Raw genomic sequence first — 25,201 nt, 5'->3', positions numbered from 1 at the left:
ATGGGTTTTACATGGGTTTTTTTTTTTCCTCCTCCTCCTGCATGTTCCTGTCACCTTTTTTTTTCTGAGCCTAAATGAATGCTTGTAGTTGTGATCATATAAAGTGTGTATGCCATAGAGGTTTTCCTTCATATACTTAGTGTGAGTGTTGCATAATGCACTAATCTTTTCTTCAATAGAGTTTCCATGTATCTGTAATACTCACTTATAAAACCTGTAATTTCTTTTAAACTTATGTTTTTCAAATGAATATCTTCATTATTGCTTCCTGTCTGAGAAACTCAGTTTTCCTTTTATTCTGTTCTCATTAGGTTTCTACTGTACAAAGCACTTGCAAGCATCTGGCTTGTGTTTGTCTAAAAATGATCTGTTGTGCATGATAATTTAATTGTCTTGGGGCTGGCCCCCAAAAGCTGCATAAACAAATAATATATTAACTGAAAAGGCATAAGAGAACATGTTCTTTAAAAATACCATTTTTTCAGTTTGGTATTCCTGGTTACAGAATCACAGAATCTCAAGGGTTGGAAGGGACCTCAAAAGATCATCTAGTCCAACCCCCCTGCAAGAGCAGGGTAACCTAGAGTACATCACACAGGAACTTGTCCAGGAGGGCCTTGAATATCTCCAACGTAGGAGACTCCACAACCCCCCTGGGCAACCTGTTCCAGTGCTCTGTCACTCTTACAGTAAAGAAGTTCTTCCTGATGTTAACGTGGAACCTCCTATGCTCCAGTTTACACCCATTGCCCCTTGTCCTGTCACTGGATATCACTGAAAAAAGCCTAGCTCCATCATCCTGACACCCACCCTTTACATATCTGTAAACACTGCCGAGGTCACCCCTCAGTCTCCTCCAAGCTAAAGAGACCCAGCTCCCTCAGCCTCTCCTCATAAGGGAGGTGTTCCACTCCCTTAATCATCTTTGTGGCTCTGCGCTGGACTCTTTCAAGCAATTCCCTGTCCTTCTTGAACAGAGGGGCCCAGAACTGGACACAATATTCCAGATGCGGCCTCACCAAAGCAGAATAGAGGGGGAGGAGAACCTCTCTTGCCCTACTAACCACACCCTTTCTAATGCACCCTAGGATGCCATTTGCCTTCTTGGCCACAAGGGCACATTGCTGGCTCATGGTCATCCTCCTATCCACCAGGACCCCCAGGTCCCTTTCCCCTTCACTCCTTTCCAGCAGGTCAACCCCCAACCTGTACTGGTACATGGGGTTGTTCTTCCCCAGATGCAAGACTCTACACTTGTCCGTGTTGAATTTCATCAAGTTTCTCCCTGCCCAACTCTCCAGCCTGTCCAGGTCTCGCTGAATGGCAGCACAGCCTTCTGGTGTGTCAGCCACTCCTCCCAGTTTAGTGTCATCAGCGAACTTGCTGAGGGTACACTCAGTTCCCTCATCCAGGTCGTTGATGAAAATATTAAACAGCACTGGTCCCAGCAGCGACCCCTGAGGGACTCCCCTAGTCACAGACCTCCAGCCAGATTCTGTGCCATTGACCACAACTCTGCCTTCTTCCTTTCAACCAGTTCTTGATCCACCTCACTCCCTGATTGTCAAGCCCATACTTCCTTAGCTTATCTATGAGGATGCTGTGGGAGACGGTATCAAATGCCTTACTGAAATCAAGAGAAACCACATCTACCGCTCTACCATCATCCCTCCACCTAGTCACTTCCTCATAGAAGGCTATAAGGTTGGTTCATGGTCTTTCTCCTCTTTTATCTGGAATTCAGGTGCTGTAGCTGTGACCTAAGAAGAAAGAGCTGTGTGTACCTGGCCAGGGGGTGATAATAGCAGGCGAGGTGCTAAAAGTCCCATGTTCTGGGTAAATCCTTTAATATATTTGTGTTGGTAAGAAAGTAAATCAACAATCACTTTTATTATTCAGCATGCACTCTATTGACTCTTTCTGCATGACATAACTTTAATGGTTTGGGTTTTTCTTTTGAAGGAAGGCAGTGATTCCTAGCAGTTAGAAAATAGAGATTGTTTTACGTGATGGATATGTGTGTATGGTCTAATCTCTATGTATATATACAGATAAAAATCTTTCCTTGCATTTAAGGCTTACTGTATGTGTGCCTTTAAGCATTTTAGCATTGGTGAATGGAAGTGTCATACACAGTGTAATTTTAAATGCTTTTTGTTGTTGAAACAACGCATGTCTAAAGTGTGTGTAAAATGGTAAATATGTTATCAGACACTTTGCAACAAGTAAACCTAACTGCAGTGATGCACAAAGTATTTCAGTTTTCTACGTTAAGGGTATCGGAAAGGTTGGGAATCTATTGCATCTATCATTGATTTGTGCTAAAATAGAGGGAAGGAAATCTCATGACAACTGCAGACAACCAGTGTGGTTGCTATAGATCTTTTGCATTGAAAAGATTTCTTACTTACATTTTGTAAATCCATTCTTCAGAACCTTGTCTGAATGTTGGAGAGTTCTTTCAGTGTTATCCCTTGAAGTCCAAAAATTAGGTTTATATATTTTATTTAGTCAGTGGTGATATCTTCCTTTTATGACTTAACAGTTATAAGCAGTGATAACTTGCAATCTCATTTCAACTAGTCCCCTACTATGGATGAACTGCCTTTTTGTCAATTTAATTACTAAATGTCAGAGGTAAGGGATAATGATTGAATCCTAACATAGTACTGCATAATCTTCTTTAAAAAACTGAAATGTTTCCTTTTGCTGCATTTCCTATTTCTTGTCAAAACCTAACAGAAACGGTAAAAATGCCTGCCTATACTGACATGAATGCTAAATTTCCATTTAAATAGCAGCAAAGCTGGAATCTTACTTTATGTAGTCTATGTGCCAAGTAATGTGTAAAGTTTCAGAAAGTAAATAGTAATCATAAGTATTCATCAGCCTGTTTACAATCTACCTATATAAACAGCTGTGCTTAGACTTCTGTGTTCTGAGTATTTTTACTGGAGCTGAAAAACATACTTTTTACTAGTAAACAGAAATGGCTCTGGTAAGTTTTTGATGGCACCTTTGAAGTCTATCAGTTAATAATGTGCTATTTTAACTTACTATTCTAAATGCTGCATATGAGCGTGAAGCAAACAGATCAGTTTCATTGTACAAAGTCTTTTTAAATAAGTGCTTTAATAAAATAGGTTTTAAGTGACAGCTTTGACCTATTGAATGAGTATATATTAAATGAAAAGATGGAATATCGGAAGTGGGTATTTCTGTAGCCCTTCAGAGGTTTAAATGCTCTCAGTGACATTAGGACATAAATGCAGCAGACTCAGGAATACATCTGCTTCATCCTTTGTACATCACAAATAATTGCTTTTTTTTTCCCTCTGTCTTTTGAGTGGAACTGAGGAAATGAAAGGATACCATAGCATTTCATATCTTAAGCGTGAGATTTAATCACACAGAATAATAAAACCAAAACATTACATTTTATTAATAATGTCATTGTTCCAGTATCCACTGAATAACTGGTGTTGAGTGACCTGTCTCTGAAGGTAAAATTAACCTAATTGGGAACTCAACCACAGAGCAGCCTGGTGATAAACTAAGGTTTACAAAAGGTTGTGGTGGCAGAGGAAGAACTATGGCTAAATATTATGTACTAATCACCCTTCCATGTCCTTGTCCTGTCTTAATTTGTTTCTTATATGAATGTTATGTACCACTTAAGTTGTGCGCTCTCAGTTGCCTGCTTTCATCTGAATGACTGCCGTGCTTGTGAGCCTTGAATAACTGATAGACTTCATTGGCTTATATAAATGCATCTGACACACAACAGCTAGTGAAGTCTATTTTAATTGTCATAATGTCATACATGAAGTATTGTAAGATGAATGTTCCTCTCTCCTGGAAATTTTCATATTCAAGACAGAGTAAAATTTGACATTAAAAAGACATGAGTTTTTAGCAAAGCTGGAAAATAAAAGCTTCTACTGACAGCATTTGCACTGCAGTACTCTTATGTGGGAGGAATACGCATCAAGACATTTTATGACTAAAAACACCCTTAAGAACAAAGGTGATAAATTTTGAGATCACCACTTTTTATGGTATTTGTGTGGTGGGTGTGTTTACTCTTGAATAGTATTTTTTCTAGCGTAGAGCTGAATTAAAAGAAAATGTGTGTGTCCATCCTTGTTCTGTAACTTTGACTGTTTTGAACCTTAACCTTCTGAGGCTGACATCAGTAATTTATGAGACTGTGATTTGATACATAAGCCGTGAAGCTTGAATTGTGCATGCTTTATCTTTTTGCTCATCCTTCAAGCAAAATATTATAATCATGGGAACACTGATACTAAGCTATTCTAAATTTGATCTCCAAAACACTCCACAACCTGCTCTTCCACCTTGTCCTCCAACCATGGAACAAACCCACACGCATAATTTTAATTAACTCTCTGTTATTTATATTTATAGGTCACATGTGAGAGTACATAAAAGTGATAACTGAGCAGGAGGGATAGGGCAGTAGGTTGAAAATAACAGCAGGAAGCATTTCTTTCTCCTGGCAATCAGTGCTGTTAGAACAAACATTTCCACAAGTTTGCTGCAGTACCAGCACATTTTGTTTTCCCAGGTGGTAGTTGGGCCATAAAGTTGCACATTTTTAATTTTGCTTTTTTTTTTTTTACCATCTTAGTGAAGAATATTATTTAGATATTAATCTGCAATGTAATTCCAATAAAGTGACTATATGCTGGTGTTGAAGAAACAACAGTTTTCTATTGTAATAAGTGTTCTTATCTAAAAGGCATTCATTTGAGTAGTAAGAGATGGAAGGGGTCGGAACCATGCCATGCTCCTGTATGTGGCAAGTGGAGTAGGAGGGAAAGGAAGCTCCTTTGCCTCTATAAGCTGCCAGCTGCTTTTCTTATTGATGCTTATATCAGTTTAGCAAGCTCTTTTCTATAGTTTGCTTTTTGTGTATGTGTAAATTCCATTCTAATTAGCAAATACTAGCTTCTGAATGGTACCTCCTACATTGATTTATCCAGAGTATCACCAAAATACTTGTGGTGTTCTCTTCTTAATGTGTAAAAAACCCTGAACAGAAAAAAAAATCCATTGCTGAGGCAGTCACTGCTGAAATTTTGATGCAGAGTAAGTTAATGAATGTGAAAGCACAGGGAGAAACAGTGAAGTATTGCCTTGCCCAACTTTTTCCATTTGGATGGGGTAGATGGATGAATATTATGTTTCTGTCAAACAATATGCTCTTTCTTGTAACTTACTGTTTATTGTTATCAGACAGCCCCTGAATGATGTCTGCTGGTGTGAGTGATGCCATCTGGAAAACAGGCTTCTGACTTGTTTGGAGTTCAGTCTTGTAGGTTACATATCAGGGCAAGGAGATTAAGTGGTTAATTTTGGTGGGATGCTGTTTGCCTATTTTATAGTAATGTTTTTACAGCTTTCTGAAAAGACAAAGTACTAAATGAAAATTATTTTTCATTGTGTGCCTTGTTTAGCCAGACAACATGTTCTAATCTGGCATTAGTATTTTTCCAAGTGGAGCTTGGCAGACAAAACTGTGGGATGGTGAAGGGGAAAACTTACTTCATGGTTTGCTCTTGTTAAAATACATCCATTTTAATGAAAGCATTGGCTCGCAGCCTGTTTCTATTTGGAAATAGTCCCAGTAGCAGGGATGCTGAAGAATATAAGTGGCCTGGTTCTTCAGGAGATGATTTGAAATGGGGTTTATTCTTTGCTGCCCCCCACCTTTTGAGAAATAGCAGATAGTGAATGGTACCTCAGCTAGTAGGGATGCTTACCCACTTTCTGGGTTACTGCTGTCAAATTAGGTAGGGAATTCAATCTGTAACTTGGAGTGGATGCCTGAAGTAACTGACTGCTCTATTTCCTGCAGTTGGGAATTCTGTTTCCCAACCACACTTTCTCATGTTGTATGTGCCCTCAGTATGTAGCTGTTGTGCCTCCACCGTGTGTTTGGTGACCTTCTGGGATTGTGTGGTATGTGCAGGTCAAGCTTTGGCACCTGCAGTTGATTTTATATCTTCTTTCAAACTACAGTTTTAGGTTGGCTGGTAAAGCTGTTACCCTGAATCAGTGGTATGTTGTCCTTTCTTACACTTAATTAACTTAAAGTGTACAAATTGTATTGATTTTTCTCTTCAAAATACTTCTGAACTAATTTATGGGAAATATCTTATGAAAATGTAACAGTTTTGGCCTTTGTCATCTTTTCCTTTAAATTTGCTCTTCATTCATCAAGTACCACGTGGCATGGTGATCTTTAATGGCTGTAAGATAAAGCTCTCAATTTTTTTTCTTTATGATTGGTGGAGCAATATGCTGCTTTTGAAGAAAAAAATGTTTAAGTATGTATGTGTACAGCAGATAGGAAAGGAGTTAAAAATTAGCTGCGATTGTGGAGCTAGACACAAAATAGGTTTATAAGGTGTAATCACCATTAGTTTCTCTATGCTGCTGGGGCTGAGGAGTTGAGCTTTCAAATACACTGGACATGGTTTAAAAGCTGGTTAATTTTTCAGAACTCGTGAAAAGGCTCTGCTATTAAATAAAGAGGCTGCCAGGTGAAAGACTGAAGTGCTATCCAGAATAAGAGTAGCAGTAGTACAAAAGCTGTTTTGTACTGCATGTTCCACATGTGCTCGTGTTTATTGTAATACGTGTTCTATTGAGAAATTAATTCTGTGGAAGTAAATGAGAAACTGTAAACTTTGTGTCATTCAGTGACTGCTATCAAATAACATAATGGTAAATACGCTGAAGTACAACAACTGAGATAAATATTGTAATGAGTTAATTTCCACTGTTCTTGCTAAACACTCCTGTTGGATTTTTGAGATACATTTCTTTAATTCCTAAACCACATATAGCAATGATTCAGAAAGTACTTTCAAATATTGCTAGTAAACAATTTTCTTTATCAAATTAATTTATAGAAGGCATGAAGGAAGAACCTGAAGTGCTTTTCGAGGAGCTGCTTGAGAGGGCCAAAGCTGGAGAACCCAAAGCACAAACAGAGGTAATTTTGTATGCTCTTTGTCTTGTGTTGTTTACTTTTAATTCTAAAAGTAGCACTGCCTGCTGAAGAACTATTATCTCTTGTTTTGTTGAACTTGTATCTGTTTTGTTCTTAAACTATTCACAGAAAGGTGATGCCAGATGGTTTCTCTGCTTAGAGAAATGCTGCTTGTTTGGGAGCATTAGTGGCTTCAGGTCCAACTCTTGAGTAAGCTTTTAGGTGGCACATGGAAACAGGGAGAGTGGGCTGAGAGTATGCAGAAGGGACAGAACTGCACATGCCAAAGAGTGGCTTGTGGAAGTGTGCAGATAGGGACTCTTAGATGCTTTTGGTTCAGCCCTGAACAACTATATACAGAGATCACAGAACTCTTAGGCTGGATGCTATGTAGGGAACTGCCATTGAGGTGCTTTAGCAGGAACAGAGGTTGGTTGATGTTTTGTTCTTATAGCATTTCTCTGTTGAATTAACACATTTTAGAAAAGAAGCCCCATCTCATTTCCTGAAAGTAGGTGTGTTTAGTTGTGTAATGGCAGATATGATTTATTTAAGAATGGTAGTTCTGTCCCTGTATGTCTTAGCACTTTAGGTGTCCCTTAGATTTTAGACAAAATGTACCAGTTTTCCACTGCATCCCATTGTTCATTCTATTGGTCTAGTATAAACAGCTTAACATTGTTTAAAGCAGTTTTAATTCATGTTTTACTTGGTTAGTGTTTTCCTTGAGCATTCTTTTCCAGCCTCAGCTTTGCTGGCAAAAAGGAGTGGTTATGGTCTCCTGCATGCTCATTCATGGTCTGGGCTTTTTACCCCAGGATAGCCAAATAAAAATAGAAGGTGGGGATTGTTAAGAAATTCTTTTAAAGCTGGTAAAAAAAGCTCCAACAGGGCAGTGCCAGACTCGCTCCCCACTCCCATCTCAAGTTGTTTGAGGGGCAGACTGTCCTTGGAGTTGTAACCTGAGAGTAACAAATTCCCCACCTTTGAAACAGCCGGTGGCTTTTCGGAGAATGAGGCTTTAGCCTTGAGGGGATCACTGCTGTAAAATTCACATTTTGGCTCTACTCATCCACACAAAGGGAAGATTACATAGCAAATTTTCATAACTGTAAGTTAAATCCTGAAAGAATATTTATGGAGCTAAGTTGGTTATGTATGCATATGTTTGTATATAAATAATGGGATTTTTTTTTTTCCTTCTCAGTTCATTCCACCTTCACTTCCTTCCTCTAGATCTTTTGCTGTGTACACTTTCTATTCCCACACAATAATAGGATTCTTGTCATAAAGAGATTCAGCATGCAATTCTGCTTCAGTATGCACTCAGGATGAATTGACTGCCTAAAAAGGAATCGCAAATACAGTCATTTCTTTTCTATGCAATCAAACGTCATTTCCCTTGTGGAGAGAGTATTAACTTTTAGTTTTAAAACCCCTAAAAAATATAGTTATTCTCTTTTGTTATATACATGCTTCTAGAATCAGTTAGAAACATCTATTTTTATATCTTACCTTTGTAGGAGTATGAATGAGATGGTACTGTTGTGCTTTTTGATAATAATTACAAACACAAGAAATCACTCCATGCCCTGGCTTATAGTTATTCCTATGAGTTTATTCAGAAATTACCACACAGTGAATATGGAGATACGTACAATCTGGGTGGCTGTCAACCTGTATTACCTAGCTTTATGTAGTTAGTTTATTGAGAAATAACTGTTAGAGCAGTTACGTACATGAGACACCCACAGATGGAATTCTGTAATGGAGAAAAGGCAGCCTTGTGTCTTTAACTGGAGGATCTCTATAAGGGAACTGCTAGAGATAATCGCCTCAGGCCCACAGGTGAGACCAGCCTTTGAAGAAGTACAGTATGAAGATCTGTGTTAGGCTGTTATCAGCTGTGGCTACATTTCAGTTTTAGCTCAAATGAAAGAGGCTGTCCCAAACTGCTTAAATGATAAATCCGAGGTTAAGACCTTTTCCCATCAGTTCTTTCTCCTTTGACTGCTGCAGGGCAGAACTTTGGAGCCCTCTTCAGGTCATTCCCAGTAGGAGCTTTGCTGTGACGGTGAAAGGTAACTGTTGCTCTCTTTATTGAGAGAGCTGGTAGGCTTTCCAGTAGTATTTGATGGAAAGCCTTTATGTTTGGTGTTGGGCTTGGAGATGGTTTGTTTTTTCTTTCTCTACCAAAACTTGTAACATACGCAAAAGCTTATAACTTTATAATCCAAATAAAAGGAAAATATTTTCTGTGTGCTCAGATTTTTGGTGTGGGCTCTGAAGGGTTTTTTTTGAGAGAGTAATTTTAATGAGTAAATCTTAATGCTGAACTTAAGAAGCAATCTTCCAAAACCCTCAATGTCCAAAAAAAATACCAAAACCAAAGCAAACATAAACCTGCATCTGTCATAAAACAGGTGTTACAGAATCATAGTGTCATAGTATCCTTTTGCTTGTGAAGTAGCCTTGTGCAATGCAACTAATTCCAAAATCTGCTAGCTGATGAGTTTGTGTCCAAGAGATCCTTAAGAACTTAAAAGCTTCATCATTAAGTCCTGCCACTCTTAAAGCTTTGCTCAGTCTTGATAGTTACCAATATAAACAGTGCTCAAGAGAGCTGTTCCTGTCAGAGGATGTTATTTATCATGTAACTTGTTCAAGCAGTTCCTTTGTGAAATAAATAGCTGAAGTCATATCTGCAGTTGGGTGACAAAGGTGGTAAATTACTCAGTTGCTGAAATTTCCTCTTTGTTGTTGCTGCTTTTGGTTTTTTGTCTCATGCTCTCTTCTTGGCTTGCCACTCTGTGTGCTGCCTGTTGAGCTCCGGCATGACTTTGTAATCGGTGTTTTGTTCTGACTTTTGGACTACTTAATGCAACTTTTTTTCTTATTTCTTTTAAGTTTTTGAGTAGCTTCACTGTATGTGCAGTGAGTTTAATCACTATGATATCTACCCGATAACTATCTACATAGATGTTGAAGCACTCACTTTAGTGTATGAAACAGCTAAAAGGCTGGAGACCTAACCTCTACTGGAAGGAAAAGATCTTTTTGATTATACCAGTCTGTTCAATCTATATGGGAATCATGTGAATTATTAATCTTTCAAAGGTAGGGCCAAATCTTTTGACCTTTTGTTTAGAGAGAATTTATTCTAGCTGTGTTCCAGGGGATGAGTGGAAAGAGACAGAGTAGAATATATTTCAGTAATGGAAGTAATTTTGTTTCCTACTTATTGTAGGTGGGGAAACACTTCTTAAGATTAGCAGAAGAAGAAGATGAAGAACTTAACAATTGCAGTGCAGTTGACTGGTTAATCCTTGCTGCTAAGCAGGGTCGAAGAGAAGCTGTCAAACTGTTGCGTAGATGCCTGGCAGACAGAAGAGGTATGGATTCTCTGAGATTTCTTGCCTGTGCTTCCCACTTTATCTGAAGTAATACTATATTTATTGTAACACTGAAAAGAGTAGTTAAAATAAGATGGGAATGTTCATGGCGAAATTATGTGAGTAGTTGCTGACAGTCTGTTCAAATAGGTGATTTAAAAAGTATTAATTACTGATGCTACTCATAAAAGCATTTTTATTGATTATTTGCTGGAATTCCTTCATGGAATTCATGCTTGTTCTTCCCCTTCCCACTTTTCACTGAAGCTTGTTTTTCTTTGACCATGAAGGTCATATATAACCACACACCACCCACATATCTGCTGTTGTTTCATTCTTTTGCCCCTCTCCATCCCCTCTCCAAACTGGTCTTTTTCACTGTCCCACGTAAAGGTTCATATCTTCCTTCATGCTACTTCCCACGCTTGGAATGGTCTCCTCTTGACTGTGAACTATCTGAACTCTTATTAATGGGGAGGAGGAGGGAGGAACCAAACCAAAGAACTCAACGAAGCAACTTTCATTAAATTGTTGCTGCTTGTTACATGTCACCCATGCATATCCACACTACCTTTTTGCTTGAATAGCTGTACTTCAAAAGCTGAAGCAAGGCATAAGGATAATGCGTATCTTGCACAGTCTTTGGAGTACATTTTAAACATAAGCAATGTGATTAAATTTAAATAAGCAATGGGCACAAAGAACATTTGTGCAATTTACTTAGGTGGTCAAGATGTGGATGAAACTTGAAAAGTTCTAGTCTAAACTGGGAAAAATAAATTGTGGGCAAATCTGTCATTCCTGCACAACAGGTGTGGGATAATAGTATGTAATGTGTCTTTCTTTTCTTGAGGTATTACTTCTGAGAATGAGCAAGAAGTGAAAAAGTTATCATCTGAGACTGACTTGGAGAGAGCTGTGAGGAAAGCTGCCTTAGTCATGTATTGGAAATTAAACCCAAAAAAGAAGAAGCAATTAGAGGTTTCTGAACTACTGGAAAATGTTGGGCAAGTTGACAATGAAGGTTTGTTGACAATGAATGAACTGATTTGTGGTATTGCTACAACTGCAGACTGGCAGGCAGAATACAGCTAAACACTTAAAGGGCCTTATAAACAATCAGATATGAGGGAACAGTAAATGTATGAGCTACTTAAGAAAAAGTAACATTAACAACTTGTAACTTGCTTACCAACTGTGCTCTCTGGACCAACAGTTAGTTCATAAAGGCCTGCCAACTCTTGCTGTAGCTGTGATTCAATTAAGCACTCATTCAAGTGACCAAATGTTAAAAATATCTTCATTTGGCACTTGCTGTCCTTGAAAAGTAATTTTAATGCATTTACTTGATTTGATTATTTACTTATTTATCCCTTAACAGTCATCCTGATATCTTACTAGATATTTCAATTTACAAACCTAGTCTTCAAGACGCCTGTCTCACTCTGCTGTTACAGCAGTATATGTTAACTATATCAATGCTATTCCCTTTTCTAATACAGTAATAGGGGTATATAAAGCTATATAGCCACTCCTTCCCTGTTTATGTGTACATTTGTCTTTTTCCTGATTTTGAGAAAATACCATTCTCCAGATACCACAGTTTGAAGAAAATTCCAGTTATTTGATCACTTTAATTGACTGCTTTGATTTTCCATTGACTTCTGTTGTTGAACCAGATGGTGAGAAGCAACCTGGCCCACTCCCAAAGTCAGTGCAGAAGCAGAGAAGAATGCTGGAGCGATTAGTGAGCTGTGAATGTGAGTGCATGCTGCTGCTTTCAGTCTTTGCCTGTGGTTCTGGTTTCTATTTTGTTTAGCTAAGTAATTTTGTGCTGCCAGAGTAGGTATGTATAGTAAGTTTGGATTGATATAAACCGACAGTGTCAGTTTATTATATGTGCATGATAAATACCTGATCTGCATTCGATACTACAGAAGACATCAGAACCATTACAGTCAACTTGTCAGTGATTAGTATTCTGAGTTTGCATGTCAGTTGTTATTTTTATATTCTTGAACTTTCAGCACATACAAGTCTATTCAGCAAAAACAAAAATCTTTGCACTTCCATTTTTCTTTTAGTTTAAACTGTAGTAACCTTTCTGATTACAAGATGGAAACTAATCATGCAACCATTTAACGCAGACAGATCCCTCATTCTATTTACCCTGCTTCTGTTTGCCATTCTCTTATAATTAATGTTTGTCTTTTCACATTTGTTTAAGAAATGATGTAGGAAAGATGCAATGCACCAAGAAATTTCTTTCATAACACAGGAGCAGATAGTTCATGTAGTGGAGAAAATTAAACCACTCAGCACACATAGTCAGATTTGTAGACCCAGATCTGTGAGTTCTGCAAGGTATGTTGTGATGGGGGGCTGGAGTTGAAACACAGTTCTCCCTAGCCTTGCTTACCTAAAAAATGCTGATATGCTGCTGGGACTTTAGAAGAAAAGTCAAGTTCTTACATTAAGAAAATTAATTCTAAACAATGCAGGATGTGTGTGTTTTTTTTAAGCAGTTGCAGACATATAATTATGGTATATAATATAAGGTTTGATTAATCATTGTTTGGAAAATCTCACTTCCTTGAAATGCAGAGGTCATGTGAAATAGTTTGTGTGCAATCTGGGTCAGTTTTTGAAGAGCACTTTTGAATATTGTAAAGCATATTACTTACTAGTACATCTATAGTTGAGAATACTTGTAATTAAAGCATTGTATGTGGATTAGTGAACCGAATCTGTGGGTTTGCAGGTTTAAATTCCTTGAAAGATCAGATGTACGTTTCATTAGGTCAGTTTGGCCTTCACCTTCAAGGATTGTGTTCACTATGCAGGTGGCTTATGAAAATAACATTCCTAAGAAGAATGGCGTATTTCAGTTTTACATTAACTTTCACAAATGTAAAACAGGAGGAGGGACACAGGCATGTATATATAAGTAAGGAAGGAGGTGATGGGAGAAATAGCATTTTGGAGACCATGCTTGTGGTCCTGTCAAAACTTGTGTGAGAGGAGGTCAGCTGTTCTTGTGACTTGTTTGCCACTTCTGGAAAGCTAGAAGTAGTCCTTCAAGGGTGAGACCTTTGGGTTTCATTGTCCAGTCAGTGTACCATGAGTTCATTTGAGCTATGTTGCATTGGTGCTTCGTGGACAGCACTAATGTTCTTTCCATCCCTTAACTGAACAGGACATGCTGGATAGAGCGAGCTCAAAGCAAGTCATTTTGTTCTGGATTCTTCAGTAATTCAGAGTGTCAGGAAAAGGCACTGGCAATTTCTTTAATTTTTTTTTTGAAGGTTTAAGTGGCAGATAAAATAACAGGAGAATAAATGAACCTACAGGTAAGTGTAGGCAGAAATTGATGTGCATATTTTTCTTATTTCTATGGTGGATGGGGGAGGCAGGGAAATTTTTCAGTACCAAATTGAAGAAAAAAATCTCTGAATAATAAAGTAGGATCTACAACATATGCTTTTTATATCAATTTTAAAGATACTTGGATGACAAAATGCTAATAACATTTAAAAATGAAAAGTTTTCATCAAACGCTTAAAGTAGGAGTTAGGCTGTTACCTCTTCTCTGGAGAGCTTTTATCTTTTCATGGATGAACAAGACAGCATTTACTTCTGATCCACTGAACTTCTCCATTCATCTTGCTAGCAGGAGATTATTCCCACAGTTTTAATATATTGCCAGTATTTGGAAAATAATTTTTGAGCCACATATGTGCTTGCAGATATCTGATCCGGGCTATCCTTAGCGGAGGTATAAACAGAAGATTAGATCTGACATTGTCAGCAGACAGTTGTTGCGTGCCTGAGAGTACACTTGTCATTACATTTGATAGGTTGTCTGTACACAGTAAGTTCAAACTCCTTTCCTCTCAGGATGTCCCATGGTCCTGTAAAAGTGCTGTTGAGGAATTTTTGTGAGGTTTTTACCTTGTCTGCTTGCTGATTTCACACCAAAATCCTATCTTAGCACTGTATATTTTGTCCCAATAAGACAATAAATTTAGATGACAAATTTGGCATTAGGCTTGATCTGGACCACACCAAGATAGCTAAGGTGTCTCACTGATTTCTTGGTGCAAGTGCTGTTGCCTTTCAGTCTGTGAATTATAAGAATAGTTAGCAAGAATAAATCCTTTCTTGGCTGTTCGGAGGCATGCCAGATGCTGTTTTGTGGAACATGCAGGTTCGTGCAGTGGTGGAGGGAGTAGAAGTCCAAGCAAAAGGCAACATTCATGTTGTAAGATTAAAGCAAATGATAGATCAATTGTAAGCTGCTCTTTTTCTGTTGTGTTTTCTAACACCCCTTTTCCTGTAGCAGGTATCTTACTACAAATGCTTTATTTTGTTCTGTATCTACAGTGTTTTCAATACTAAATACTGATATATTCCTGTGTAATTTCTATAAATGTAGCATCTAAAATAATTTATTAATAGGCTCAAACCCACTATTCCTCTGATTTTAAATTTAGTGCAGCAATTCAGTTTTCTGTATCTTTAAAACCTCAAACTAGTACTAAGCAGGCCAGCTTTCATACCTGTGTATCAGCTGACTAGCTAAATTTACTGTGTAGGAGTTGTGTTACAGATTTTTGTCATTCAAAAGTCTTTCATATCTACAGCAATGTCATTTGCTTTAGTGTATGGAAAAAAGTTGCTGCTAATTATCCTTCTTTACAAACGACATCAAACTTGTCTACTATAGAAATGAGCTAATCCATGCTAATGTAAGGTACTGGCTGTGCAGAGTTTGGAGCAGCATATAAATCATTTTCTGTCTTGCAGCATCCCTACAGTTTTCAGAAGTAACCTCTTGCCTCCCTTTGCTCACAAGAGTGGATAAGGATCTTCAGGGCAGAGTGGTACATTTGCCTCTGTGCACAGCTAAGCGAAGTATTTTGTTACTGTTTGGTTTAGATCACAGGTGATATTGTTGATACAGTTTGGGGGAGGCCATTTGTATGCCCACACAGCACAGTAAACTAATGCACTGTAAATAATCTATATTAAGTCTTGTAGATGTGAATAATTGGGCATTTGCCATAATTATATATCTGCAATTTCTAAACTCAGAAAATGACATGTTAAATGCCAAATTACAAGTTAGTTTTTCAGTTATTAACATACAGCCAATTCATTACTGTTCCTGTACAATTCTTTGCTTTCAGTGTGGCTGTTGGTTAAAGATGGCTCTCAAGCAGTTGCAAAAAAAATATCTTATGATTTAAAACTGTTTGACCTAATCCAGTAGTCTTTTTTTTTCTTTTTCTTGGAATACTTGCAGATAAGATACATCACACACTGTTCTCCTGCTTACCAGTATAATAAACTTACCTGCTGATCTGACAAGATTTATAGTAGTCATATGTTGCTGGCACAAGCACGGATCTCAGAACAAGTGGCAACACGTAATCCATAAGGTGTTGTGATGCTATTTATTCAATGTCTGTATTTTACCTTATAGCTAAAAAATTTATTGCTTTGGATGACTTTGTTGAGATTACCAAGAAGTACGCAAAGGGAATCATCCCGTCTAACCTGATCATGCACGAAGAGGAGGATGATGAATTGGCAGGGAAGACTCCTGAAGAGCTACCCCTGCGACTGAAGGTAAAAAGGCAATACTGAACAGGTTTTTCTGTCAAGACAGAATTGACTTGCACTTGACTCTCAGAGCTAATGTTTAGTCTATATAAGTCAGCACAAAAATTGCTGCTTTAATTTATTTTTGGACTTGAATTCATATATATGTTTACAGTTTCATCTATATGAGTCATAAATTTAAGAGAAAGAATGAATTATTTTCCCTAGAAGAGGGCAATCTGCCTTAATTACATCTCAGCAAGGATTTGAATGTCCCTGTCATAACTGTCATATTTTTATTACAGATGTCATGATATGTTTCATATCATACCTATTTAAACAGGGGCAAGCAGGCCGTAGGCTTGAGGTGTGAAAAGATTTTATTATGAAGGAATTCAAGAACAGCAGAACTTGCTGTTAGTTTCTACACTGATACTTCACTAGGTAGTGAGAGTAAAAGGGAAATTGAGGTACCTGCATTCATACTGGTATAAATTTCAAGTGAAGTAGGGGGTTTCTAGCTGCTGACATGAGAGGTTTTGTTGTAATTGTCATTTTGTTGTCCATTATCATATGGTAGGGGTGGAAAAAAAGGATGAGGGGTATGTCTTTCCAGTCTTTTGCATAACTAATACTCTGAAGTAGATGCATTTACAAAGAACAGGGGACACTTTTGCTAATAAATAAGCTCATGCCCAAGTCGTTGTGGGTTACCCCAATTCATCACAGTGCTGAAACATTCTTTGCCTTTCCCTTGAACTAATTAATCTAAGTTAATTAAGCCTAAGTTCTGAGAAGACATAAAAACTAAATATATATGGAGGAAGGAGGATTGTTTGCAGCATCTAATAGGCAGATGCAGTATTTGAGTGTGTTTGAAAAATCCTGTACCTTTTTATTGATCCTATGTAAAGTGCATGGCTGGTCACAGGGAGAGGATTCAATCCAGCAATTCCTCTGTTCTCTGGTGACTGTGCTGGAAAATGCCACATCAGATAAGTAGTTTTAAGATCCTGTACAGTTACTGTTCTGGAGTTTAAAGAATCCCTAAACGTGTAGTAATTATAGATTAAAATATTTATGCTGCTTCCAAATGATATTTTGATAGCTGTATCTTTAGCTGCTTGGGAAGAATTGTTTTAAAGATAAACCACAGCCCTAAAGACTTCCTGTAGGTGCATATGAATCATATGCACCACTTCCTGTAGTATATACATGTATCACAATATATAGCATAATCCTTGCAGAACAGTGGCAAAGTTAAGTGCTTTAAAGCTCCAGCTCTCACAGCTCAGGTAATAATCTAAGATAGTACAAGACTGGAACCATGTAGTTTATCTTCAATATAAAGTTAGCAGAGCAGAATATTTGACTAGGAAGCCATTTAACTGTGTGTGTCAAAGGTAATGAAATACATCTTTCATGAAATCAAAATCACCTCTGAGCTTCATCTGACTGAATTAATCAAAATAAAGCTAATAATCTCAAAGTAATTAATTTTATTGGCAACTTTCATCTGAAATATAAATCTTTTCATGTCAGCTGATGCTAGACAACTGACTGCCTATACATAAAATGCTTAAATAAAATGCTTCTTTCTGTCTTTCCAGGTTGTAAAATATCCACTTCATGCCATTATGGAAATTAAAGAATACCTGATAGATATTGCATCAAAGGCAGGAATGCACTGGCTATCTACCATTGTTCCAACACACCACATCAATGCTCTCATCTTTTTCTTCATCATCAGTAATCTGACAATTGAGTTTTTTGCCTTCATTATTCCATTAGTCATATTCTATTTGTCCTTCATTTCTATGGTGATTTGCACACTGAAAGTTTTTCAGGACAGTAAGGCTTGGGAAAACTTCCGCACGTTGACCGACTTACTGCTTCGTTTTGAACCAAACCTAGATGTTGAGCAAGCTGAGGTAAACTTTGGATGGAATCACTTAGAGCCATATATCTATTTTTTACTCTCAGTATTCTTTGTCATTTTTTCCTTCCCTATAGCAAGCAAAGACTGCATACCATGCTCAGAATTAGCTACCATCTCAGTTTTCTTCACAGTGACAAGTTACATGAGTTTAAGCACTTGTGCAGAACCGTACACACGAAGAGCATTACTGACTGAGGTAGCAGCAGCCTGCTTATCCCTATTGCAGGTATTACCTGGGAATTTTGGCTACTTGCAATTTTTGGGTAAAACATTCTTTACTGTTCCTGTAGGCCATTTCTTTGTGATAAACGTAAGCATCCCATGCCTTCTGTTTTTGTACTTGTTCTATCTTTTCTTTAGAATGGCACAACTACGGAATTTTAAAGGCACCTACTGCTACCTGGTCCCATACCTGGTCTGCTTTATGTGGTGTGAACTCTCCGTGGTCATTCTGCGGGAGTCCTCTGGCATTGGGCTCGTTCGTGCATCAATTGGTTATTTCCTCTTTCTCTTTGCACTCCCAGTGCTAGGTGTAGGCATTGCACTGATGTGTCTTATCCATTTCATTAAGTGGTTTGTGTCTCTGGAGCTCATGAAAATCTTAGTGACTCTGGTTTTGTGTACTGTTCCTTTGCTCTTCCGCTGGTGGACAAAAGTTAACTTTTCTGTAGTGGAAATGTTTAAATCCCTCACTCGTAGCTCAATTGTGAAACTCATTCTAGTGTGGATTACAGCTGTAGTGTTGTTCTGTTGGTTCTATGTGTATCGATCAGAGGGAATGAAAGTTTACAACTCCACCTTGACGTGGAATCAGTATTCTTTCCTCTGCGGACCCCGGTCGTGGAAGGAGACAAACATGGCCCGCACTCAGATTCTATGTAGTCACCTGGAAGGTCACAGAGTGACATGGACTGGGCGGTTCAAGTATGTGCGTGTGACAGAGATTGACAATAGTGCAGAGTCTGCAATAAATATGCTTCCACTTTTTATTGGTGATTGGATGAGATGCTTGTATGGTGAAACCTACCCTCTCTGTGACCCCAAAAATGTTACACTAGAGGAGGAAGAATTGTGTCGTCTCAAGTATTTGACAAAGCATAAGTGCCACATGAAAATGTTTGATCGGTACAAATTTGAAATAACTGTGGGCATGCCCTTCAGTAGCAAAAATGGAACCAAGCCTATAGAGGAGGATGATATAACCAAAGATATTGTGCTGAAGGCAAGCAGCGAGTTTAAAAAAGTGTTGTTGAACTTGAGGCAAGGGAGTATAATTGAATTCAGCACAATTCTGGAGGGCCGTCTTGGCAGTAAATGGCCTGTCTTTGAACTGAAAGCAATCACTTGCTTGAATTGCATGTCTAAACTCTTACCTGCAGGGAGGCATGTGAAAATAGAGCAAGACTGGAGGAGCACAGTGCATACAGCCATTAAATTTGCTTTTGATTTTTTCTTCTTCCCATTCCTGTCAGCTGCATAATGAGCTCTCATATTGGTTCAGTGGTATGTTCAGTGTACACTGCATTTACACTATCAAAGGGCTGGCTTCTTAAAAGGTTAAGGAAAAAAAAAGAAAAACCAAAGCCACCTTCCTGTAGCAGTGCTCAAAATGTATGCTACTGTAGAGCATTGGTTGAGTTTTGCAAGTGTACATGCTGTATCCTGACTTTAAACCCTGTATGACTGAAGTAATATATACTGGTTTAATATTATAAATGAATGCAGGGGATTGCTGCTGACTAATTGCATGGAGACTATTTTGTCCACAATGGATATATATTTGCCTGTCGTACGACACTAGATGAATTCACTTGCTCGATGTTAAAAGCACTTTAAATATTCACAATGTGCCCGTTTGTATTTTCACAGGCATGACTTAGAATAGGTAGCTGACAACAGGTTGTGTTGCATATATTGCTTATATTTATTTGGTGTTTTCTAGACAGAAGTGATCTTACAGTCAGTACCTGGTGGTATACAGTTCTGCATACAGAACTCCTTGTTTCACTATTGGTTCAGAAGATAGCAACTCTAATGTTTTCTGGAAGGGAACAACATTTCACACCCAGCAAGGCTATAAAACCCTCTTGAGCATTAAACATGCTGTACAAAATATGCTATTTGTCCTGATTGGTTACAGTAGCTACATTTAAAACACTAACATATAATCCATGCTGGTGTGTGAAGGACAAACACCAGAGAGTAAGGCTGGTATCGAGGTGGTACCAGTAATGGACAAGCCAAAGCAACTGAAAGTAGTACCTAAAACTGCTGTGGAAACTGAAATAGAATGTTTGTTTAATGATTTGTATTGTGCAAATAAACAAAATACAAACTTGAATTAAATGGGTACATTTGTTCCCAATGCTTTGATGTTGTGAGCAGTTGTTTATGTTGCACTTATAACAGCTTTCACTGAGAAATACAATCTAGAGTTTAAGATGTTGTGGTGTGAGATATTTGAAGTTCTGCTTCACGTTATTTAAAACTACCAGTAAAGTCTGAGTAGGCTGTTTATAGCTGTGAAATTTACACGTACTGCTTACCTCTGCTTTCGTTGTGACTTGCTACCTTTTTTGACCACTAGATGACTATATTTCACTGATACATCGCATTGTTTTACCCCCAGATCCTGTCAGATGCATTAGATTCTTTTTTTTTTTTCCTTCGTATATTAGTCATGTGGGGATGGGGAGAAGTGTTATCAGTGAAAACCCTTGGTAGAGAAGGGGAAGCTTCTGCGAACAACGAAGCATTTGGCTGCCCTGCTAGATACTGGAAAAAGTAATCCATGTGCTCTGTAGTGACAGGTTCATGGGAACAGTTGAACTTCTCAGATGCTTCTTTCCAACAGAGGTGAAAAGTTTTGAACATCAGCACGTGGTAGGCCATTTTCCACACATTTTCAGCTCTTCTGTGTATCCAAAAGGGAAAGAGGAGGTAAATTTGACTCCAAAACCTTTAAACAATGCCCTTTAAAGCTAGTTGCTGAGTGTTCCTTTTCTGAGGCTTTTCATGGAAAAAGAGGATACATTAGTGGTAATGTGAAGGATAACTGCTCCATTTTCTTGTCTGTCTAGTCTTCTGTGCTCTGAAACCTTTAGCAAATAAACCTGTTCTTTCTAATCCTGTCTCAGCTGACAGGCACAAAATCACTAGTACTTAATAAGCAATTGCAGTTCCAGGCAGGGTGTTTTTGCAAAGGGTGCTTCTATGTACTTCACATCTTGTGAGCAAACAGAGCACAAAATAACTTTGTTCCCATCATGTGTGCTACAGCTCTATATTCCAAACCAGTCCATCTTCTAGATTGTAAAGGAGACAGAATGTGGCAGCTGCTGTTAATTATTCAATTAATCCTACATTTATTATTTTCTTACTCAGTTTTGAAGACATGATGAGTTATGAGCTGTTCCAAAGATAGGTGCCCTTTCTCTAGGCTGATAACTCAATCTTTTGAATTAGTATTAATTAACTGAAGAGGAAGAGGAGGAGAGTACATGGCTATTGACACATCTAAATTAAGTTCTGCTGTTCTTCTGTAAGCTCAGCTTTAGCATTTAGAATATACAGAAGTTAGGGTAAATACTCGTTATTTGAATTTCATCCTCAAAGTAATATGAAAAAGTACTGCTTGTTCTCCAAACTGATACATGCTTCCATAAGCACAGAAAAACAATAAAGCACATATAGAAAGTCTGAATAATTCAAGAGCCTCCTCTGTAATGACTAACAGCCTCTTGTGGTAGGCAAGAATGCAAAGGGTTTGTACCCTGCGTTTTGCCCTGTTCTTCTAGAGCAGGGAAGCAGTAGGTCTGTAGGAATTACATGTGGTTTTATTCCCAGAACTGTCTGGGCTTAAGTGCCTTAAAATAACGATTTTTAATTGTAAAATTGCTTGCAATTTTTGTGTAAAACAGGGTAACAAGAATGTTACCATTTAGGTATCACAGCCCTTTCTTACTGCTGGTGAACTTGAGTCTTTAACATAAGATGCTGCTTTTCAGAGCACACCCATATCTGTCTGCCGTTTGCTTCTCTATTTCCACTGGAAAGGGTAAAAGATGCTTCAAGGTTGTGAATACTTTTTTAATGCTTTTGAAACCCATTGCAGCCTTTCAGGATGAGGGTCAAAATGAAGGAGGTGAAAAGAGGCTGTGCTTTGATCTCATCTTCAGGGTTCATTTGGTTGAACAGCAGATAGATACGAAGGAAAATCCTCAATCATTAAGTCAGAAAAATATTAATCCGTGCAGCAAAAGCTAGGTGGAACCCACCAACTTGTAAAGGGATATATACCCACTCTAGCAACTGCCTACATCCACACAGACATTACTTAAATGCAAATAGGATGCCTAGAAACTAAACAACCAAATCACATTACTTTTTATATGCATTAATTAAGATGGTTCATTTATTTTCATATTATTACTCAACAGATTTAATTACCTTTTATTCTGGAAAGAAAAAGATCATTAATATCCTGCAATTTCCTCTTACAAATTACAGCCTGATATGGAAAAGATGAGAGTCACCTTCCCATTAAGGAGGGATGTTCAGCACTGAGAAAACTTGCATTTTCATCACCCCTAATAAACCTGAACTTCATGTTTTGAAGCAGAACAGAACATAGAAACGCTGCCTGCAACAAAACATTTCACATGAGTACAGAAGGAAATACAGAGGATGTGTCTTCCCACTGGCAGCCATGGGAAGCAGCTTCTATAAGGCTATATCCTCACAGCACTCATTTCAGCCTTCTTATCTGACTGAAGTTTCCATTTCAATTTGTGCAGCAAGTGATGTGTTTTACCACACATTCGATTTGAGTACTGAGTTACTTGGGGTGTTTCCTCTGAGGGGCTGCAACAGCTGCTGCTAAAACCCAGGATCTGTGCAATCCTGCTGGATACTGTCCATGCAGATACAATCAGACTTCCAGAAATACAACAGAAACAAGAGAGCAGGACTTTATTGGTCAAGAGCTTTTTAGCCAGGAAGCAGCTGTGTGCCCAGCACACATGTCATGTGGGAATGCCTGTGTATAACTTACCCAGCTAGTGCATGCATTGGTTTTGTACCAGAGCCACCTGACACTGGAGTTTGCTCACACCCACATAAATGTGCCCCGGGAGCTTTCATGCACAGCAGCACATCCTCAGAGCCCTGTGCTAGCCCTGATCTTTGCCATCTGGTAGATTCTTTTAGCCCTAGCTCCCCTCTCCCCATTTCTCACAACCTTCATGTTGGGATGTGAGTTCCTCCTTAACTGTCTCACTTTGCAACAAGGAAAATAAAGCAATGGAATTCCGGTGTCTTCCAGGGCATTCCCAGTGCTCCTCCTGAAGAATGTGCAGGTTTTCCTACAGCTGCTTCCAAACAATAGGCTTCTATCTTCAAACTCACAATAAAAACAAACATGTGCTCCCAGTACAGTGATAATACTGACTTGGCAGCCCAGACATTCACAGCCCAACACAGGCTTATAGGTGTATTCCTGGAGACTGGTAGCACTGCCTGCTCGAAGATGGGGCACTTCTCTTCATGCTAGCTGCATCAGAACCTGCTCTCTGTGATGGATCTGGCTGCACCATCGACCCCAATACATTTACAGGCTGCTGTATCCTCCTGCCTCCTGCAGATCCCCATTCCAAAGAGAGAAGAGAGGGCTCTACCTGAAGGTTTGTAACTGCTCCAGTGGGATGGGGCTGGATTTACCAAAGGCAGCTGTGTTCAGTTAGCTTTGGATTTCCCCACCTGCCACCAGTAACAGAATTGAGGCAGGTCACATGCAGGCATGGCTACTCCAGTGCCACTGTGTGCTGATGTCTCTGCTACCCTGGTTCCAGCAGTACAGGAGCACTGCTGGATGATGGTAGGTCTTTTGGTGGCACTATCCAGGTGGAATTGTTATGGGGAATCTCAGGGCTGAGGCACCACCTTGTACAGCCACAGTGAGGTGGCAGCAGCCTCTGCTCCAGACAGCTGAGTGCTTTAATGGAGCTGGGTTTGTCAGGGGTTCCCTCGCTGCCAGAGAAGGTGCTGAGCCGTATTGCAGCACCATGAGGGCTTTGATCCTGGCCAGGAGCTCTGTAATCCTGTGTATTAGGGGAGTTAGTCTCACCCCTGGCAAAATGTTTCTGTTGCAACTTTTGTTCTATGCACAGTCTTTTTTAAAGATGCTGGTCTGGATGATGTGCATCAGGGTCTTTTTGTCATGGGACGTTTGGAGAGGAAGCTTGAGTGTCCCTAGCACAGCCTGTCTTGTTCTGCACACTGTATAGATGGTCTCTTCATTTAGGATGGTCTGCAGCGCCTGAAACTTGTCAGTGAGAATAGTTCAGTCAGTACTCACCTTCACTGCTTGAGCAGTATGAATGTTGTAAGTGTGTGGAATAGAAGCATCACACCTCCAAAGCTGCTTTAATGGAGCTCAAAAGACTGTGGCTGAAAAACCAAATAAACACTTGGCAATAGGAGAAATATAAAAGCAGAGAGCATGGTGCAGTTGGGTTGCTCTTGGGAAGCTACTATTTGACACTGTGACATGTGGTATTCATATAACCATCTATATAACACACGGTGGTCAGAATGTTGCCATTCAGTATCCTGCATCTTAATATAAGTGGGAAGTGAAGTTTTTAACCTTTGTGATGATATAATTCACCTATTTTTAGAAAATATGTTCCAGCATTAAATTGCACATCTGTTGCTGATCTATGGATAAGTATAAAGCAGCTTCTACCCCTAGACCACTGCCACCTCAGCCCACATGGCCTAGCCATTTGCTCTCAGTGGAGCCTTGGCTGACACTGTGGGTCCTTGCCTTGCAGGCTCTGCTGTCCTGGGGATGCACCTGCTCTTCTGAGAAAAAAAGAAAACTTCCCTTGCATCCTCTGTCGATCCCATTCAAGTCACAGGGAGGCTGCCCCACAGCTGTGCTACAGCTCTTGCATTTCCAGCTGTCAGTGCAGCTGATTTTATTCCCACTGTAATGGCGGGTGATGGACCCCTCAACCCTGTTCTTGAATCTAATAATTACACATTGGTGTACATTTCAGAAAAACAAAGTTTTAAGAGAAAGAGCTCTTAAACTAAACCCAACTTAAAATCCCTTAATTTTGTAGACAAGTTTGTAGCTTCATTTGGGTTGGCATTTCATCTGTTATGAGGCTGGATTAGTCAGTGTTAGTGACATCTGCATTGGCTTTGTGGAGATGTCAGTGAATGATGTACAAAAGTAAT

The 25,201-nt window shown here is 38.9% G+C and overlaps 1 protein-coding gene across 1 annotated transcript in view; it reads left to right on the top strand.

Annotated features, from left to right (window-relative positions):
- WFS1 (wolframin ER transmembrane glycoprotein) overlaps positions 1-20,330 on the top strand; it is a 35,083-nt gene extending 14,753 nt beyond the window's left edge. Inside the window, exons 3-8 of the mRNA XM_005148500.2 lie at positions 6,942-7,024; positions 10,269-10,413; positions 11,267-11,437; positions 12,093-12,173; positions 15,899-16,044; positions 17,628-20,330. Coding sequence (XP_005148557.1) covers positions 6,942-7,024; positions 10,269-10,413; positions 11,267-11,437; positions 12,093-12,173; positions 15,899-16,044; positions 17,628-19,436 — 2,435 coding nt within the window. The 3' untranslated portion in view covers positions 19,437-20,330. The remainder of the gene's footprint in view (positions 1-6,941; positions 7,025-10,268; positions 10,414-11,266; positions 11,438-12,092; positions 12,174-15,898; positions 16,045-17,627) is intronic.
- The last annotated feature ends 4,871 nt before the right edge of the window (positions 20,331-25,201 follow it).

The sequence above is a fragment of the Melopsittacus undulatus genome, chromosome 7 (genome assembly GCF_012275295.1).
Source record: "Melopsittacus undulatus isolate bMelUnd1 chromosome 7, bMelUnd1.mat.Z, whole genome shotgun sequence".
Lineage (NCBI taxonomy): Eukaryota > Metazoa > Chordata > Aves > Psittaciformes > Psittaculidae > Melopsittacus > Melopsittacus undulatus.
Note: the sequence above shows the minus strand (reverse complement) of the source record. Positions and strands in the feature narration are given on the sequence as shown.